At 52.5% G+C, this 19778-nt stretch overlaps 2 protein-coding genes across 9 annotated transcripts; one reads left to right on the top strand and one right to left on the bottom strand.

Annotated features, from left to right (window-relative positions):
* The first annotated feature begins 334 nt into the window (after positions 1 to 334).
* Positions 335 to 7983, top strand: LOC3290654 (tubulin polyglutamylase TTLL13). Of its 2 annotated transcripts, XM_061652797.1 has the most exons (7): positions 335 to 1474; positions 1548 to 2038; positions 4052 to 4120; positions 4550 to 4843; positions 4905 to 5162; positions 5713 to 6883; positions 6978 to 7983. In XM_061652797.1, exons 2-7 carry the CDS (start codon positions 1644 to 1646, stop codon positions 7524 to 7526), a joined length of 2736 nt encoding a protein of 911 aa, XP_061508781.1. In that variant the 5' UTR covers positions 335 to 1474; positions 1548 to 1643; the 3' UTR covers positions 7527 to 7983. The 2 variants fall into 2 exon arrangements, with proteins under 2 accessions (XP_061508781.1, XP_061508782.1); XM_061652798.1 differs by lacking the exon at positions 4052 to 4120 and having other exon boundaries at positions 336 to 1474.
* A 2057-nt stretch (positions 7984 to 10040) lies between these two features.
* LOC11175680 (protein pygopus) lies at positions 10041 to 18707 on the bottom strand. 7 transcript variants are annotated; one of them, XM_061652800.1, is made up of 3 exons: positions 18320 to 18707; positions 11418 to 14819; positions 10041 to 11338 (listed from the first exon to the last, which is right to left on the bottom strand). In XM_061652800.1, exons 2-3 carry the CDS (start codon positions 13958 to 13960, stop codon positions 11218 to 11220), a joined length of 2664 nt encoding a protein of 887 aa, XP_061508784.1. In that variant the 5' UTR covers positions 13961 to 14819; positions 18320 to 18707; the 3' UTR covers positions 10041 to 11217. The 7 variants fall into 7 exon arrangements, with proteins under 7 accessions (XP_061508784.1, XP_003436178.1, XP_061508787.1 ...); XM_003436130.2 differs by having other exon boundaries at positions 18379 to 18698; XM_061652803.1 differs by having other exon boundaries at positions 18258 to 18382.
* Positions 18708 to 19778: the final 1071 nt, after the last annotated feature.

The raw sequence follows: 19778 nt of genomic DNA, 5'->3' as shown, positions 1-19778 counted from the left end.
ATCCCCGCGAACGTACACGCTCTCACAGTCAACGACCCGCGCGAGGTCATACCTGGAGCGCCAAAAAACATCCGCCTCCCCTCCACTTTCAAACAACAGTTCAAAAGAGATATTTTTAGCTGCACGATACATATTCACAACTTTCGAGGCTCGAGGCTGATAGTGAAACTTTTATTAAATTGCGACCCCTGGGTAGAATGAGCAGCAGCAACCCTGCAACAAAAAAGGGTCAATTTATTCAGCCTGAAGTAAAACACAGTTTTTCTACAAAAGGGTTCGGATTAGGACCTAAACAGGTTGGCGGGGGGGGGGGGGGGGGGGGGAAGAAAAGGGAACTGTTAGGAACTCCCTCTTGTTACTCCGTGAGTAAAGGGAGCTTCCAAACCTAAAGACCTTAATGTCGTAATCAGGAGGAGGTTCCCCTTCGCTTCCCCTGTGAAAAGGGGTAGTAATAGTTGTTTTTCTGTATGCCGATACTATCACAACCGCCACCACCACTACCTACTACTACTACTACTAGTACTACCAAACTACCAGCTACAATTCCAGCAGAGCCCCATCCTAGCCGTGGAGCGACGCAGCAACGGCTGTTTACCGGAACTGGAACGATCCAACCTCCGCTCCTCCTTCTCACTATATCAGACACCAGCCCATCCAAGTGCCGTCCGCTTTTCCACCTTGCCTGCGTTCTGTTCGTGACATCGTTCCTTCGTTCGCTTTTGCTACTTCGTCCCAGCGCCTCACTCGCGTACCACCGCCCTGCACAGAACTTTACGCGAAAAACTTTTCCCGCGCATTCAACGGCGTGTTTCGAGCGATGGAGACGGAGCTGCGCGTACTTCTACCCCTTAAACCTCGCCCTTTACCCGTTTCCGTCCCGAAACGCCGAAACTGACAGGCCGCAAGCCCAAGTGGATGGCGGGGAGAGGGGGACGGGGGGGTTTGTAGACTTTCGCGCTTGTCCTTTCCGTGACGAGCCCACCTCAATGCACGGAGTCGGTGGTTTCGCGCCCGTGCTGCTGCTGCCACTATTTTTAGTATCCTTTCGACTCACGACCAGCTCAGTCACCGCCGAACGACGATCCAGCGAGGCGCGCGCCTCATTGCTACTAAATCCACACAAACACACACACATACACAATCACGCAATCACACACAAATACTGTTTAGAGGGAAGAGCGCAGCAGAGTATGTGCACCGGGCGCCGTGTTCAGCCGCTTAGCCGCCTACCTCGATTGGTTACGCGCAGCGTGCGAATGGTGCAGTGCGAAAGTGTACCACTGTCGGTCGCAGCAGTGTAGAAGACGACGGGATCTGTTTCGGGAGGCGCGCGCGCTACCTTCAGGCGATGCACATTCGGATACGCTAGCAGCAGCACCTGCGGTCCTGTTTGCCTGCCACAGCGGACAGCGGTCGGTGGACAACCAGGACTGTTCGTTTCACTAGGTTGGAGTAGGTTCGGCCCAAGTTCGAGGTGAGGGGAGCGTTGATGTGTCTCTTGTTATCGCGCAGTTCACCGTGTGTTTTGTGTGTCTGTGCGTTTGCAGGTGTGTGAGAAGGAGTGAAATTTCCAGCACAAAACTGCCAAATCAGTTCAGTGAAGTAAGCAAGCAAGCAAGCCAGCCCTGTGGGGGAAAAGGACCATGATCAACCGTAGCAGCCAGAGCAAACCGAAGCCGATCGTGCAGAAGAAGAGCACCGCCAGAAGCAGCGACGATGGCAGCGAGGACTCGAACGAGGACACCTCGTCCGGTACGGCCGAGTCGGGCACCAGCTCGGACTCGGAGTCGGAGATGGACACTACCGAGACGTCCTTCTCGTCGAAGAGTGCTACCGAGTGTGGCAACACCGGTGGTGGCAATGGCCCGTCCTGCAAGGGCCAGCTCCAGAGCCAGCAGGGGCTGCTGCGGATGAACAATCGCAACTACGCGGTGTACTGCGGCGGTGAAGCGGATACGAAAAATTCCAAACACTTTTGCAATCATCACCACCATCACCATCATCATCACGGCGATGAGGAGAGCAAGAAGGAAGTGAAGTGAGTATGCCCCATACCGCCCCTGGTTTGTGGTTTGTGTGGTGCAGGAGATACTGTTACTGGGGTCCGGCCCCATCTCCGTAGGATTTTAGGTTGTCTTTGTAGGTATAGTGAATTAGTTGGCGAATAGGTGAAAGTAGAAAGGACAACCCGCTTTTTAGATTCCTTTGCCACTTGCTAAGCCTTTCCAAAACCCCCAAAAGCACAAGCAGAGTTGAGGCAGCACCTTGAGACGGTTATGCAAAAATAAGTTCAAATCCAGCACAGAGGTCCCGTTTCTTTTTCGCACCATTGGAAAAGGAGGCCACCCGTGGGTGGGGTGTAAAGTTTGCTCCAGTTTTGAGCTCGTTCCATCAGTGCCCAGCAGTGAGCTTGAATATTGCCGACGTGTCGTTGTCGGCGTGAAAGCACTTCGTGTGGGTGAAAGAACGAAAAACACCCCGTTCGGCTTAAAGGATATCCGGGGTGGAAGGTCTTAACACGTTGAAGCGCTATCGTACAGACCGCAATCTTCCGCAAAAGCACTGTCAAAGGGTAGGGCAACACACAGGAAAGAGGAGGTACTGTCTAGCCGGTGGCCACTGGACGTGGAGGGAGTCTATTTTTTCCTGCAAATAATCCTCGCAAACACTCGTCGGCTGTTTTGCCGACACCTGAACCCTCTTTTCTGTGTGGCCTAGTGGAAATTTAGGCAATCCCACACAGACACAAACAGACCCCGCCAGCTAGTAGCAAAGAACTAGATTGCATAAATCGATAGACACGTACTCTAGGCTTGTAGTTTTTGGAGGGGGTAAGGAGCAGGCAGGAAGCGGAGGGGTCTGACGCGTACCTCCCAGCTCTACCCGAGCTGTTGGCGCCTAGGCAACGTTCCGTTGCCGGAACAAGAACCCCTTTCCGTTGTTGATTATTTGTTGCTTCGGACGGGGCCGACCCCACTGTTTGTTGCCCCTTTATGACGGGCCATTTTAGCAAAAAAAAAAACATACACCAATGCACTGTGCCCCGTCTGTTCCCTTTTGCTTCTGCTGGGAAGTTCGGCTGGGAGAGATGGTAGAGACCCTTTGTACCTAGCACTGTGAGTGCGTGAGCGTGTACCGTCAACTACTATTTTCGGGGTCTTGTTTTATTTTTGGAGTCAGACCACCGATCCAGACGATTTTGCACCCGAGGTGCCCCCCACAACCCGGGGGCGTGGTGTCTCCGGAAGGTTGTTCTCGTGCAGGGGAATCATTATATTTATCCGAAGCAAGTCCCAAAATGGGACGAAAGTAGGAAAGTTTGTGTTCCTGTGTGTTCGGGGTTTTATGGTTCGTAGGCCTTCATTCTTGTGGCATTGTGGGACAAAAGTTGGAGGGGAAGGAAGGGAGCGTTTTGGGCACTACACAAATTAGTTGTACTGTTAACGGGGGTTGCTTTGAAGTGCACACGCAGAGGTAGCGAAGTTTCCTTTATTTAGGGACTTCTATTTTTAGACATTAGGCCTCTTTCTATCCTTTCTCTCTTTCTCTCTTTCTCCAGACACTGGAGTTGGTTGTATGTTTGCTGCATTGCAGTAGTTTCTTGCCAAAATCCTCCCATTAAATCATTAAAACTGATCTATAATTATAGAGTTTCATTATGTTTCCTTTCGATTTGTTAATTTGTCTCTATAAAGAGGATGTTTAGGTGTAGTTTTGTTAAAGTAGGCACTTCCAAATGTCCGCTCGTGTCGTATCAGTGCACCGACTACTACGATGCACCTCCTCTCCACGTGGTGTAGTAACTATGTATGGCACCCGGCAACTACACTGGCTCGCACATCTGTTCTTTGTCTATAAATAGTTGCGACCTTCCTTCTACCCACAGTTATTGAGAAACAAAAAATGCACGTTTAAAAGTGTAAATAATTTGATTTACTTTAGACATCCTTGTCCCACTAAATATCCGCTCCCATCAGTGCGTGTAATCGTGTGTATGTGTGTGTCTTTTTCCTTTCTCTTCCCGGTTCACGATCTGCTGTGTCATGTGCAGCTGTTGTAGAAGTGCTGCTCTCGACCAAAATGCGCGCCTTGTACATAGGCTCAAGAAAGCGAAGAAAACGTAAGCCCTCACTCCCTCAGCTGAAGCTTACTTCAACTTATGTCATCTACTCGACTCATATCGCTCGTTCCATACCTCTCTAATCGACATCACTCCACACCACTCCACCAGAATGTATATTTCCCTTTCCCCCATGTTACTGGGGGGAGACTTGGAACCACAGGCCACTACTATGCACACATTCTCCGCACACCTTGGACTGCTTGTTGTCGTGACTGCACCAAAACCGAACCCTCCCGATCGTCTCTTTACAGTAGTACACACCGATAACAGGATCATCTATTGCTCCCTCCCTCGTTCTCTCGTCTTGTACTAAACTCATTCGTATCATAACTCTGCGATCGATCCCAGCTCGAAGTACAACACATCTTTCACTCTGCTTTAATTCCCCCCATTTCGCTTGCCACTGCTGCATTCCACCTTCTGCAGACTACCGATCAGTATTTGTATACTAAACTGCCGCTACGACATTATCACGCGCGTGTGCAAACGGCTCGGCTATCGGCTGGTCGGCGAGTCCGACCTGTGGAACGTCTGCTGGACGGATTCGTTCGTGGGCGTCGACTTCTGCCGCGACATGCGCCGGTTCCAGAAGGTGAACCACTTCCCCGGGATGTTCGAGATCTGCCGCAAGGATCTGCTGGCCCGCAATCTGAACCGGATGCTGAAGCTGTTCCCGCTGGACTATCAGATCTTCCCCAAAACTTGGTGCTTTCCGGCCGAGTAAGTATAATTGCATGTGGAGCTGGTGACAACTACTGATGATCTTTGTTCTCTTCTGCAGCTTGGGTGATGCCGTCGCTTACAGCCGAACGCATCGCAGCAAAACGTTTATACTCAAACCGGACCAGGGATCGCAGGGGAAGGGCATCTTTCTGACGAAAAACCTGAAAGAGATCAATCCGAAGGATCGCATGATCTGCCAAGTGTACATCACGAAACCGCTGCTGATCGACGGGTACAAGTTTGATCTGCGCGTCTACACGCTGATCACCTCGACGGATCCGTTGCGCATTTTTGTCTACAACGAAGGATTGGCTAGGTAAGAGTGGAAGGTTGTTTAGGTCAGTAATGGGTAGCGTTGGTAAAATACTGGCGGTAGGTTCATCCAGAAGTATTCCTAGCCTGCCGGAATCATTCGTAGCCATACGGAGTTAGTGTTGTCCAGGGTCGGCGTGAGTTGATCGAATTCGGAATGATCGAATGAAAGATTCTGCGTGCACTCCACACACAGGACTTTGATTGTTACATTGTGTCTAGACGATAGGGCAATTTTCGGGATTGAAAAGTCGAAACCGACTCCAACTCGGATCGGCTTCTACTCCGAATCCAGGTGACTCCAACTCCGGACGACTCTGACTTAAGACGATTTCAACTCGGATGACTTCAACTTTGGACGACTCCAACTCCGGAAGACTTCGATTCTGGACAACTCAAACTCCGAACAACTTCGACTCTGGACGACTTAAGTTCCGGAATCCAGCCAATCAGAATCGAACTAACAAAAGCCAGTGTCGGTTCAGAACCGTTAGTCCATCACTACGTGTGAATGTCGGACGACTTTGCTAATGCTAATTCCTTATCGCACCTAGGTTTGCCACGAACAAGTACAAGGAACCGTGCGTTACGAACGCGTCCAACACGTTCATGCACCTGACCAACTACTCGGTGAACAAGTACAGCCGGACGTTCTCGAACGACGATGAGGCCGGCTCGAAGCGACGCTTCTCCACGCTCAATCGCATCCTGACCTCGGAAGGCTACGACATTGCCGAGCTGTGGAGCAACATCGACGACGTGATCGTCAAAACGGTGATGAGCGCCTGGCCAATGCTGAAGCACACGTACACTGCCAGCTTTCCCACGCACGACATCATCCAGGCGTGCTTCGAGGTGCTCGGGTTCGACATCCTGATCGATCACAAGCTCAAACCGTACGTGCTGGAGGTGAACCATTCGCCATCGTTCCACACGGACGAGGCGATCGACAAGGAGATTAAGGAGGCCCTCATCACGGACACGTTCATCATGCTCAACCTAAACGGGGAGGTGAAAAAGCGGGTACTGGAGGAGGACAAACGGCGCATCCAGAACCGGCTGCTGCAACGGTTGCGCGATTATTCCAAGCAGACGGCTAGCAAGGATCAGCAGCAGCAGCAGCAGCAACAGCAGGGACAGCAGGGCCAGCAGGGAGGACAGCAGCAGCAGGGTCAGCAGCAGCAGCAGCAAGGGCGCGACGCGAACGATCCGGACGACGATGGGTACGGTGAGGAGGGGATGGGCCCGTGGGCCGAACAGATCAACTGGGAGGAGACGCATCTGGGCGGGTATCGGCGGATCCTGCCCGCGCCCGGCGACCCCAACCGCTACCTGCAGTTCTTCATCGCCCAGAGCCAGGCGTCGGTGTACAACGAGACGGCGGCCAGCAAGCGCCGGGAGGAGTGTGCCAAGCAGCAGCGCATCGAGCTGGAGGAGCGCTTCCGCCTGAACCAGGCGATCCTGCACAAGCACAATCCGAAGCTGCAGAAGGGCGGCGGGCTGGGTGCGGGCGAGGATGCGGCCGGCGGGAATGGGGCGGGCGGTGGTGGTGCCGGTGGGATCGGGGCGGGCAAGAAGAAGCTCCGCAAGCGCAAGGTCGCGAAGGTGGCGAAAAAGCACGACGAGTTCATGCCGGACCAGATCGCGGACTACGAGGAGCGGGAACGGATGGCGCTGCTGGGGCAGCGCGATTTTCTCATACGCACCTGCGGGCTAGTACAGAGCGTAAGTATCACCGGGGGGCCGGATGTGGAGAGAGAGAGGGAGAGAGAGTAAAGGAATAAGTAATTGAATTGTATGTTTCCACCTTGTCCACCAGATATACATCAACTTTCACCGGAACAAGCTGCTCACGGATTCGGACCGACGCAAGTATAAGGAAACGTACGCGAAGCTGATCACCAACGAGCATCTGCCACAGTCCGAGTCGTCCCCACAGTCCAACCATACGTTTTCGACCATCCACAGTACCAGCACGGTGGCCGGTTCGACGTCAACCGGCGGTTACCATGGCTACGGTGGAGTGACAGCCGGTAGCAACAACAACAACAGCAACACCACAACCTGCCTGCCCAGCCTTGGCACTGCGCAGCAACAGCAGCAGCAGCACTCGTCCGGCTCCTCCTCCTCCACGAACCAGCTGCAGAAGCTGCAGATCAAAAGCTTGGTCGCGATCAACGACGTCACCTCGTGGATGCAGTGCACGGAGGTGCCGGTACAGAGCCGGCCACCGCTACCGTACCTGCTAGCGACGCAACCGACCAACTACCGCAGCACCAAGTCGACGATGGCCCGCCAGGTAACGAACGTGGTCAAGCGGCACAGCATGGAATCGCGCCAGTACTACACCTCGGACAAGCTCATCTAGTATTGACTCCGGCACGGCAACGATGGGCCGTGCGATAGCATCAGCGCCGCCAACACTGCCGCCGCCGCCCGGGCGTCCCACTCAAAAGGGCGTTTGAACTGGCTGCAAATCCACGATGCTGCTGCCTACTTTCTGCTGTTTTGTCGTCCTTGGCGAAGCAGGGTGTATCCGCTTTCATTCGCTCCAAAAGCTACTTTAATCTCAACCGAGCGCAGCACGCAAACTGTGGACGCGAGCGACGCGATATGTTTGTTTATGATTGTTTGCTATTTGTTTTTCGTATTTTTGTTCTTTAAAGTTTTACTTCCATCGCATGCAAGGAAGCAAGAAAGCAGCAGCAACAGGAAGGGGACGGGGGGGAATATAGCGCTGAAACCGTTTGATTAAAAATTTAATGTTTATTAATAATAAAGGAATAACAAATAATAATCATTAGCATCTATATGTACACGGTAAATTGAACAATCTTTCGTTTCTCTGTACGGGGGCGGGTTTTTGCGGGTTGACCGTTGTTTTTGACAGTCCTAAATGGGGATGCGGCTGCCTGTGTGGGGGGTGGTTGCTTGTTTTGTGGTTTGTTGCTGTGGATGATCTTTGCGTGTGTCAATGTAAACCATGTTTCGATTCACTCACTCTCTGTCTCTCTCGCTCGCTCTCTTTCTCTGGTTGGAGTTGCAGCACCACTTTTTGTATAATTAAAATAATTGTACAAACTCTGCTGTCAAGCTAGCAGAAACGCAGCGGAAATCAACGGAGCCTTGCCGTAAAGTTTGCGCAAGCACCTTCGAAAGGTTTTAGCACCTATTAACCCATTATTGTTGCCTTCTTCTAAACCTGCCCTTACGATTCACCTAATAGGCAAGCTGCTTGTTACTCATCTTTAAGTTAAGCAACAGTTTGCCCAAAAGTGTCACAAAAGAAACCTGAGAAACACTTATGATATCCTTTCGCGGACCACTCTTCTATACAATACACGGAACACGAGTGTATGAGCAAACAAAAGCAAACATTTCTCCTGAGCTCGTTTTGAGAGCTTGGCCAAACATGAAACCAGCATTAAATTAAAGCTCCGGCTTCCCTCTCCCCCTCTACTATCACATTCATTGTCCTTCTCCACTGTTCACACTGCCCCAAAGCCTACTACAATCGTATCTAGGTGTGTGTGTGTGAGTGTACTGTCCAGTTCACTCTGTTGGAGGAGCTCATTCCTGATCGACGTCTCCTCAAGTGTGGTCTGCTGTTGCTCCTGCTGCCCCGTGTTTTCTATTAATTAAGTGCTGTACTGTCTGTGTGTGTTTTTCGTGTTTTGCTTTCCAGTTCCAGCGAGCAACGAGAGAGAAAGATGTGAGTGAAGATGAAACAATAGGTTTAGTGTGTGTGTTCTGAACGCCTCAAAGAAACTGTGGTGAGTGTGTTTTTTTTTTTGTACGTGTCTACTTTCCCCTTTCTGCCAACGGTGTCAGGACGAAAGCCTACTTCGGTTCAACTTCAATTTACACATCATCACTTTCGTTACACGCTTCCACCTTTCCGCTCACCGATTCATTCACCGGTGCAATCGATCTGTCCTTGTGTGTGTGTGTCTCATGAGACGCAAAAAAACGCTTTTTGGCGGGCCGTTTCACACGTTCATTCTAAATCCCGATTAACGATCGATCACGCACTACTTGCTCAATCACACTGTACACCACACTACCACTGCAATCATTCTTCACACGCCCGCACGCACTCAATCTCTTTCGCTTGTCTCCCATGGGGGAATTATTCCCCGCACCCCGCGCCACAATCCCGAGGGTTTCGCAGAGTTTCGCATTAAATAATTTAAATATTTTTACTTAAGCTTATCTGTTAAAACGTTTGCCTTTAACTTTAGTCCGTTTCCCGACCCCGAGTTCTGGCTGCTACCTGCTGCTGCTGCATGGGGGGGGAGTTGAGCCCGTACATCCCCAGTACGTGGGCATGGTGCTGTAGAACATAAGTCCCCCCTCCCCATCCCTATCTTTTACAGGTGGCAGATTGTTTCTAACTATTTCCTAATGCCTGTTCTACTTCGGCGCTCTGTTGTTCTCTCCTTCGTTCTCATGTTTGTTTTGTCTTCTTTTTAACTTATTTCATCTGTTTTTTCTCTTTCTCTTTTGTCCCCTAAGCTGCTACATTAAAGTCTATGTATTTATGTATAAATCATTATATAATATTTGCAATATATTTGAGAAGGCCATTTTTGATTTCATTTATTACTTTTACACACACACACACACTCACTCACTCATTCACTTTACTTTCTTGTTTGTTTGCTTGCTCGCTTGCTTGCTTGCTTGCTTTTGCTACACGTAATTCTCTTGGCTAGCGATTTTTGTTTTGTTAATCTTTTCCCTTTTCCTTTTAACACCATTTACACAACCATCGCCCGTCCCCCATCGCACTAGCCCCCACAAGCGCACGTTTGTTTCTGTACAGATCCCCCCGGTTTTTTGTTGTTTTGCACACACACACACACACACACACACACACACACACACACACACACACACAGAGCACACATTGCGGGTTACACAACTTTGTGGTATCGTTGTTATTTGAGTTCTTTGTGTGTGTGTGTGTTTTTTTTTGTTTGTGAGTGTATGTTTGCCTATATCGACTGCTACTCCAACATGTTGTGTGTGTGTTTTGGGTTTGTTGTTTGTTTTTTTTTCTTCTGTACTGTACAACTGTCAATCTCACTCAAAAGCTTTAAAGAAGAAGTTCCATAACGCGACCTTTCCCGGTTACAAATAACACATCGAGGATGGAATTGGATGCGTGTTAAGCGTGTATGTGTGTGTGTGTGTGTTTGTTTGTGTCCTTTTTTGAGCCAACGATAAGAAGGATATGGCAAGTGTTCACAAGCAGGACTCCTCCATTCGGTACAGTAATCTCAAACATTGTTTTTATCCCCTTTTTCCCCACAGTAAACCCTTACGTTTTCGCTCAATTTGCATTATAACGAAGCAAAAGCCCACCCATCCTAGCTAAATTATGGTTGCGCACCAAACACTGCTGCTGATCCTTGGTCAGTCATATTAAAAAAGGAACCGTTTTTTGTTGTGTGTGTGTGTCAAGAATCGTTTAATTTCACTAAACAGAAAAGCATTCGTGATTCGTCAAGTTCGTCTTAGTTAATGTGCCAGCAGTTTCCCCATTTAGGTTCCTCCAGTCTTTCTAAAAGCAGCGGACACAAAGATGATACACACACACACACACACACACACACACATACACGCCCTCACACGGACCCAACCCATTCATCTGGCGCGTCGCTAATCCTCTTCTCCCTTTTCCTAGTTCCTATCTCCCGAAGCACCTCTCTGTACACTCACACGCACACACTCTAGTGCCGCTTTTCAAAAGCGAATGGCTCTCGACCTCTCTACCCCTGCTCCTTTCTTCCGTCGCTGTTCCCTTGTCCCTGTCCCCACTTAAATCTAACAACACAGGAGAAGCAGGCGAGGGAAACGATTTGTCGAGCCGCCGCCGCCGATTTCACTTCCCCCTGCCAGAGCTTCAGCCACTCGGATCAAAGGAAATGGGAAGAGACATGGTGGTGGTGGTGGTAGTGCAGGTGGTTGTCACTTAGGTAAGCAGTGCTGGACGTGGCTCAGGCCCTGCGCTGTGCGGTACAGCGTCCTGCGGCCGAGCTACGGGCTCGCTTCTACTACGGTTTGAACTTCACCAGTGGTATGTTTTTGGAGTTGAGACACTTGTCGCAGCACCATTCGGCGTACACTTCCGCGTGTATTAGGTTGAAGGCCGCCTCCGTCAGTCCGCTGCACGTCCTGCAAAAAAAAAGTGGCAAAGTGACAAGGGTTAACAACAAAACGAGCTCTCCGCCTACTAGACGCCGCTGCTACTTACCGATGAAACCAAAAGTTACATCCAGATTCGCATAGGATGCCCTGGTCGTTGTCATGCACCTCCTTATGGCATCCTCCGCAGGGGTAGATTGGCGGGGCGTTCGGGTTCTGCGGGTTGAACACTTTCGACTGGTCGGGCGGGTACAGCTTGCCGGAGGTGACGGGCATCGGCTTCGGACCGAACATGCCCATGTGGTGGTGATGGTTCGGCCCGTTCGGCCCATTGCCCGGCGGTCCCAGTCCGCCCATCGGTCCGCCCATCGGTCCGCCGCCACCCATCGGTCCACCGCCCGGGCCGCCGCCGCCGCCGCCCCCCATCATGTGGGGCGACTGCATCGGACTGCCACCGACCATTCCGCCGCCGCCCACCATTCCTCCACCTCCCATATGGCCACCCATCGGACCACCCATCGGCGGTCCGCCCATCATGCCGCCCGGGCCCATGCCGCCGCCGCCCATTCCACCGTGCATCGGGGGCCTGTGGGGCGCTACGCCCGGCGGCAGGTTCCCGTGCGGTGGCATTAAGCCGCCGCCACCGCCTCCTCCTCCTCCTGCTCCGCCACCTCCGCCGCCACCCATGTGATGGTGCATATTGTTCGCACCGCCCATGCCGGAACCCATGTGCGGATTGCCTCCCTGATGATTGCCCGCGTGATGATGATGATGGTGATGGTGCGGATGATGATTCATGCCGCCGCCGCCGCCGCCCCCTCCTCCTCCCATCGAGTTGGCCGGACCGCCGGGACCGCCCATCATGCCGCCACCCATCGGGCCGCCCATGCTGTTACCCATCGGTGGTCCACCTCCACCACCCGGACCCATCATGGGACTCATCTGCTGCTGCCCGGCCGGGCCGCCGGGACCGCCGCTGCCCGGGCCACCCGGGTTGTGTTGAGCGTGAGGTGACTGCTGGGGCAGCGGCATCTGCTGATGCTGGCCACCGTGCGGCGGCGGATGAGGCTGTAGCGGTTGTGACTGTTGCCCGGCCGGTCCCTGGCTGCCCGGCGGTCCCTGAGACCCCGGCCCTTGCTGGCCGCCGCCGCCACCGGGCTGCTGATTACTAGGCCCTTGACTACTGTTCTGCTGCGGGCCACCGACGCCACCGCCCTGCTGCTGCTGCTGCTGCTGCTGGTTCGCACCCATGGGTCCGAGTTGATGAGGTAATTGATTTAAGTTCCCTGATTGCTGATTTGTCATTGCACCGTTCGGTAGGTTCATCCTACTGTTGCTACTGTTCATGCCGCCCGGTCCACTGCTCATCGCCACGTTCGGTGACGTCTGCCCGCCGACGGTCACGTTCGCGGCGGACACCGGCTGCGGCGTTTGGCTGTGTCCGGCCGAGTTCGGCCCGAGTGGCACATGGTTCGGCGGGCCGTTCCCGAGCGGGCTGTTCATCGGCGGACCCATTGGGCCGTTGTTCAGGTGGCCCCCGCTCGTGTTCATCGGACTGCCCAGCATTCCGCCACCGCCACCTGCTCCTCCTCCTCCACCGCCGCCACCGCCTCCCGGGCCCCCGCCGGCATGGGGCGAACCCATCCCCGGCAACGAGTTCATCGGGCTGCCAATGTTGCCGGCACTCAGCGGACTTCCCACCGATTTGCTGTTCATCTGTTGCTGCTGCTGCTGCTGCTGTTGCTGCTGCTGGCTCATCGGGGACATTCCTCCCATCGGACCCATCGGCGACATGCTCTGGTTCATGGCACCACCCATCGGACTAAGGCCACCCATCTGCGCGCCCGGTCCGCCCATCGGGCTCATGCCGCCGCGCTGCATCCCGTGCGGCATGCCGCCCATCTGGCCCATGCCCGAGTTCAGGTGCATGCCGGGATGGTGGTGGCCCATCGGGCTGCCCATGCCCATCGGGCTCATGCCCCGCATCGGCGGTCCCTGCGGTGGTCCGCCCGGTCCTCCCGGCCCGCCCACCATGCCCGGCGGGCCGTGCGGCGGCCCGCCCGGGCCCATGCCCGGATGCGGCGACCCATGGCCCGGCCCATGGTGCGGCCCCATCCCGTGCGGACCCATGCCGTGCGGGCCCATGCCGCCACCCATCGGTCCGCCGTGCGGTGGCCCGTGCGGATGACCACCCATCGGCCCCGGGCCCATATGGTGACCGGGGCCTCCGTGCATCGGCCCACCCATATGGTTCATCGGGCCCATCGGGCCACCGTGGCCCATCGCACCGCCCCCGAGATGACCCATCATGCCCGGGCCCGGCCCGTGGCCGGGGCCGCCGTGTGGATGGCCCATGTGGCCCATGTGCGAGGCAGGCGTTGGCGGTGGCGTATCATCGAACGGGTTCGAGGCCACTATCGTGTCGCCGTACCCGGTCGGGGGCGGTGGTAGCAGGTCCTGGGGGGACGGGGTCGGCGTCGGCTGCGACGTCACCGCGTTCGAGTTTACCACGTTCGACGTTTTCCTTCGCTTCTTCGGATTGCTCGGGGCGGATATCGGGAGCTGCGGCGATTCCGAGGGCGATTTGAAATCTGGCGGACAGAGTCCGGGTCCTGGTAGCCGGTACGACGCCATGCCCAGGTTGTGTGTCATACTACTGCGCGTTAGTGCAACAAGCTACGCACGCAGGTCCCACTCTCGCTCTCTCTCTCTCTCTCACTCTCTTTTGCGTGCCTCGACGCTTTTTGTGTTTTCGTTTGCTTTATGGTGCAACAAAACAGGACGACGTCAACGGATTCCTTGCCGCCGCTGTCGCGATCTTTGTGTGTAGCCGGTGTTTACGTACCGCCAAACCACCATTACAACTCGCTGCACTTCCCTTGCCTCATCACTTCACTGCACAGCAGTCTCTCTCACTCTTTCGCTCTCTTTGCCTCTGGCCGATCAAACGATCTTTAAATGCACAACGATCAATCAATCGTATCCGAAACGTACACAAGCTGTCCTTACAATACAAACGCACAGTACACACATATTTCACACATCGGAACGGACATCCCGTTCGTGTCTCGTCCACACACACGCGCAAACGTAGGAGATACTAGCGCGGAAACAGCGATAAGCTGCGGCCACAACTGTCTAAATACTAGTAATACGATCCCTCAGCAGCACTGCACTTTGCCGGTACGACATTATTATTATTATTATCTAAAATATTGCTCATATGATGTGTTTGCTTCCGATTGTTTTCATTCACTTTCACACTGCTGCTGCCGCGCGTTATCATTGCCGTGCGTGCCCCCAGCCAGATTCATCGGTCCGTCGTCTGCAGGCAGCACCACCGGCTACGGCTGGCACGTGAAACTGGCTCATCCATCGATGTACGTACTAATCCCTTGCAAACGGATTGGCTGTTGCTGCCCAGTCCAACAATGCGGTGCGTGTTTCAATCGTTCAATGTTTTTAGTATCATTCGCTTGCCACTGTTTGCTGAGGAGGCTGGGTTAACAATCTGAAATGTACAAAAAAGAAGAAACATATAAGCATTTTGCGAACAGTGTGAATATAAAAACCCAATAGAAGAACCCAATGTTGCATTGCATTTGTTCCCGCAACTCAAATCGACGGGCTGGTCGAATGATCGTCCTGTGACTCACGGGCAGCACCACCGCCACCTCATACGGTTGCCAGTGTCGGCTATCAGCAAACGTTATCGTATCGTGGCCAATATAAAATGCACACCGCGCGCGATCCGGAGCACTGTGGCTTTCCATTTGTTACTCGTTCAATTCGCCGTTCGAAGTTGCCCGGAAAAGGGGCAAAATATTATTAAACAAACGAAAAAGCAATCGTCCATCGACATTATTGAGGGATTGGTAACACAAACACAGCAGCACTTCTCTTCCATGGCACACTGCCGAAGCAAGCAGAAAGCATTCCTTGTGCGGTTTGTCCTCGAAATGTTGCCCGCAGGCGACCCAAAGGAAGGTGAGCACAGCATCAACAAACACAACAACCGATACACGCGCCCATCCGTTCCCTCCGGGCTGTCAAATGGATACGTGTGACATTCGATCGCACGTACTGGCACAGACCACTGGGGTGTGTATGCGTGCGTGCGTATGCGTACGTGCATTTAGGAAGTTGCTCCGATTTTACACACTTCCTGGTCGCTCGTGTCACACACTACAATGGGATGATATCCTTAAATGCACGCACTATTCGCACACACACTCTCTCTCTCTCTCTCTCTGTGCGTGTGTGTAGCGCGACACATAAATACCGCTGAGGTGCTGACTTTTTTTATTGCTTTCATCCAGCAGCAGCAGCAACAGCAAGCAATCGCATCAAAAAGGGTAGACAACACACCACTGTGGGTTTCTCGCACCATGCCGCAAAAGCAAACACGCACACACACACGCACACACTAATTAATTCACTAATTCCGTGCAGCCGCTATGTTCCGGCATCGATTAAACGGTGCCCCAAATTCGGTCACTTACGAGAAGCTCATTGCCAGTATACACACGGGAAGCAAAAAAAAGTTCACCAAATTTCTAGCAAGGTGCCTTGTTGTAATGATTCTTTTCGGAAATGTCAAAAGCTAACCTAACATTTCGTCCGCTGATGCTGCTGCTGCTGCTGTCCGTATCGCTTTCTCATTCTTTCCTCTCTCTTTCACTCTCTCGCTTTTGCTGTAGCTCCAAAAACAGAACGCGTAGATAGAGAGCGAATCGCTTGCTCTCTGTTGCGCACCAGCAGCCGCCTGATCTTCCCGCTCGCGCGTACAAAGGCCCACATACGTGTCTGTTGTGCGTGAGCGAGACCACTAGGCACGCATCACTCTTCGGCATCTTTCTCGTTCTCTCGTTCGCCTTCACCTACCAAGGTGCCTGCTGCTGTTTCATTTGCGGTGGAAAAACGAAGAAACGCACATGAACGCGGCGGCGGTGGTGTGAAGGAAATTATTATTGGCCATTTGTTTCCCTGCCAGCCGTCGCCGCCGCCACCGCACACTTTCGGTATTTTCTTTACCTTTCCCGCCCCTGTGTCCTCTTTTTCTTTGCACTGTCCCTTATCCCTTATCCTCCCCCCCCCAAATCCGACCGACTCCGGAAAAGGGAGAAAGATATCTCCCAAGCATGAACCCCCGAAGCACAAAACAAAACTACTTTTCAGCTGGTATGCTTCGATTATTTGACCGCCGCCTCGCACCCCACCACACCACCACCACCAGCCCTGCCAGGTAGTAAGCGATAGTCGCGATTATCCGGGGATGTGTGTCGTTCTTTTTCTTCGCCTTTTTTGTATGGCCTTTTTCAGTCATTTGTGGCCAAGTTGCGGAACAGAACCGAAATGATGCGTTTGACAAATCCTGCCACACACACACACACACACACACACACCACCGTCGTCGTTGATTTCTTCGCGTCACACCATACACACACACACACACACACACACACGCACAGCACAGCACGCATTAGGCGAGAGAAGAGAAAGAGTGTTGGCGGCAGCGGCGGTCACTTCTTCAGAGTGCGCGCGGAGGGCGGCCGCCGCCATATCATATACACGGAACACGGTGGAAAATTAAAAAAGAAAAAGTACCACAATTTCCCACCACCTTGAAGAACTCCTTTCCTTCACCTTCAACGCATTCCACACACCACCCGAATGTGGACGCGATTTGTCGCTCGATTTCCTTCCATCAAAACAATTATTGCGTGCGCCAGGACGGACGGCCGGAGGAGGAAGGATGCACACAACGATCGGTACACGCGCGCGTTCCTTATCCCTCCCGATACGCGTACGTGTCCCCGCTACCGCAGGGGTTTGCCTAGTTGATGATCCGTCCCTTTTCGCACGGGGCACTCTGTTGCGTTTTCCGCAAGGGGTCGAGAAAAGCGACGAAGCAAAAACGGCTGCTGCTGCCGCCAAAAACACCTCCTTCTCCTCTCGCCGTTCTCACCCAGGAACCCACCGCACAAGCTGGCAACATAACACACACACACAAATGGCTCGGGAAACCACAGAACCACGCGCATCTTTTTTTTTATCGGCTCCATACCCCTCACCCCTTACCACTCTTTGCTGCTTCTTTTCTCACCTATTCCGATCGGTTTTATCGAATAATCATCACACACACACATTCCCTTTCCCTGGCTGGCCACACTGAAAAAACCGTCGCTGCGAGAGTGTCGTTTACGTTGTGTTTTCTTCTTCGCGCTTCCTTTTCGCCCCCTTTTCGTGTACTGCCGGACTGCCGCACCACTACACGTTTATGCTCGAAAGCGCGCACACACACACATGCACACACGCGCGCATACGTTCATGCAATACCGCACCGTCGATGAATGGAACCCCCCCGTCCCTTGACCGTCTTTCGCGTGCACGGAACAATCGCACGCACGGGAGAAGAAATGCTTCTGCTGTTGCCGCTGCGATCGCTTATCAGGACCGCCACCGCGCGGAGGAGGGTGTAGTGGGTCTTTTCCCCCCTTCAGCCACGACGCGTTGCACTTTTGCTCCGAAACCCTACTCTCCCCCCCACCCAGACACAAACCGGGCGGCATCGGTTCCGGCAATCACGCATTCACGGGAAAAGCGAACGCGCGGCGTGCGAGAAAGAGAGAGAGAGCCATAGTGATGAAATCGTGATTTGCTGCACGGCGTTTTTGCTTTCGCTTTTTCGCGGACCTTCTTCTCGTCTGACTCTTCTGCGCGCTGTAGCCTGCCTGGTACACCAACACTACCAAACACAATATTATGCCCCTGTTTTGTGTTGTGTCCGTCCGCCTGCCTGCGCTTCCGCCGTATCCACAAACGCACCCGTTGCTTCTTGCTTTTCGCTTTCCCTGCTGCCTGCTGCCGGGTGTCGTCTCGCTCGCACCACCACTGCACGCGGCACGCACGTACCCAGCACCCCGCGTGTACCCGCACACACCCGTACCTATGGACAATTCTGCAGGACAACGGCGACCATTGTTGCTGGTGCGAGTGCGAGACGATTACCTTTTTACCAATTTCGTTAGCGCGTCCTTTAACGCTGTCGCACGTTGCGCTTCACTTACTTTTCCATCATCACCCGCGGCAAAACGCGATCCCGTAGCTGCGGATATTATTATTATGATGCACACACAGAGTTTCCCTTGCGGCTCGTACAACGCGACCTTTTTTCGCTCCGATTGGCTCCTAACGTCAGAAACGTCTTCTCTTTCTTGCCCTCTGCTGCTCGACTGCGCTGGTGTACGTGAGCGCGAGTGGTCGTCGATGTTCGATGTCACGCACACAGCCACAGTACCGCTACACTGTGCTGGCGTGAAGTTTCCTATGGTAGATCGTTTCCCGGCAAAGCACAAATCGCACACGGATATGGGGTAATCCGAAATTCAGAGCGCTATGTCGATGAAAATTTGTTTATTGATAGTTAGCTAAATTGCATTAAATGCTCTTTATATGTTATTAGGGAGCCAGTCTTCAGTGACGTCATGAAACCTTCAGCATGCTTCTTCTTCTTCAATGGAACGTCTTCCTCCTGTGAGCCACAGTGTAGGAATAGCCTTTACTAAATTGATATGTTTCTGTTGATAACTTGAATCGCAATAATATAACGAAAGAAATTGCATGTTTGAAACACCAACGCGGAATGTATTTTTGGGGTAAAATATCATAATGCTCAATTTGTTTTGCCAAACCGTCATGTTAATTCTGACAGTCAGTGCCCGTTGAGCAAGGCGAAAGATTTTGACGTTCAAAAAATTGCTGCATCTCGCTCATTTTCTCAAGCCATCCTTTACTCGCTTACAGTGTTCGTTTCGTGGTGTGGGAACGGTCAGAACCTCGCCGCATGCGATTTTGCCGCAAGCTTTTGTAAGGGAATTGACGTTAATGACAGCACTTGCGAACCTGCCGCATGCGGCAATGCGGCAAAATCAAAATCGTTTAATATTGCCGCATCGCCGCATGCGATTTTATTTCAGATGTCAAATTTTAGACAGTAAGCTTAGTTTATCTAGCCATTATCTAGCCATTATCTAGCCAAATGTCTAAAATCATATCAAATAATGATTATCTTTATAAAAAAAAACAACAAAATATCATTATAATACATTGAAAAGCTAGAAAATTGAGAAAACTATTTTCTTGCCGCATGCGGCATAATCGCATACGGCGAGGTTCTGACCGTTCCCTGAGCTTTTGTACCCCCGTCTCCCACTTCACTCCATGCACTTCGTCCACCTTTGTCCATATGCTTTTCGTTGTGTTAGTAACAATCTACGCGCATCATATACCGAGGTGTGTATGTTCTCGCTCGATTTGTCTACCGTCTCTTTCGCGCACATGGACGCGTAAAAAATGTAAACAACTTCTTGGCCGGTGCGAAATAGAAGTGCTCAATTTGGCTGATTATTTTGAATGGAAATCAATAGAAACTGGGTACACGTATTATTTGATTAATAGCTGAAAGGTT

This window comes from Anopheles gambiae, chromosome 2 (genome assembly GCF_943734735.2).
Source record: "Anopheles gambiae chromosome 2, idAnoGambNW_F1_1, whole genome shotgun sequence".
Classification (NCBI taxonomy): Eukaryota; Metazoa; Arthropoda; class Insecta; order Diptera; family Culicidae; genus Anopheles; species Anopheles gambiae.
This window is presented reverse-complemented; position numbering and strand designations above follow the sequence as displayed.

What these genes read in the sequence shown, in the direction of transcription:
- LOC3290654 (XM_061652797.1), top strand. Translation starts at nt 1,644, where the DNA reads ATGATCAACCGTAGCAGCCAGAGCAAACCGAAGCCGATCGTGCAGAAG. An exon ending in ACTTGGTGCTTTCCGGCCGA is followed by an intron (nt 4,844 to 4,904) that starts GTAAGTATAATT and finishes TCTCTTCTGCAG; the next exon opens with CTTGGGTGATGCCGTCGCTT. An exon ending in CCTGCGGGCTAGTACAGAGC is followed by an intron (nt 6,884 to 6,977) that starts GTAAGTATCACC and finishes CTTGTCCACCAG; the next exon opens with ATATACATCAACTTTCACCG.
- LOC11175680 (XM_061652800.1), bottom strand. Translation starts at nt 13,960, where the DNA reads ATGACACACAACCTGGGCATGGCGTCGTACCGGCTACCAGGACCCGGA. An exon ending in TGTAACTTTTGGTTTCATCG is followed by an intron (nt 11,339 to 11,417) that starts GTAAGTAGCAGC and finishes TTTTTTTTGCAG; the next exon opens with GACGTGCAGCGGACTGACGG.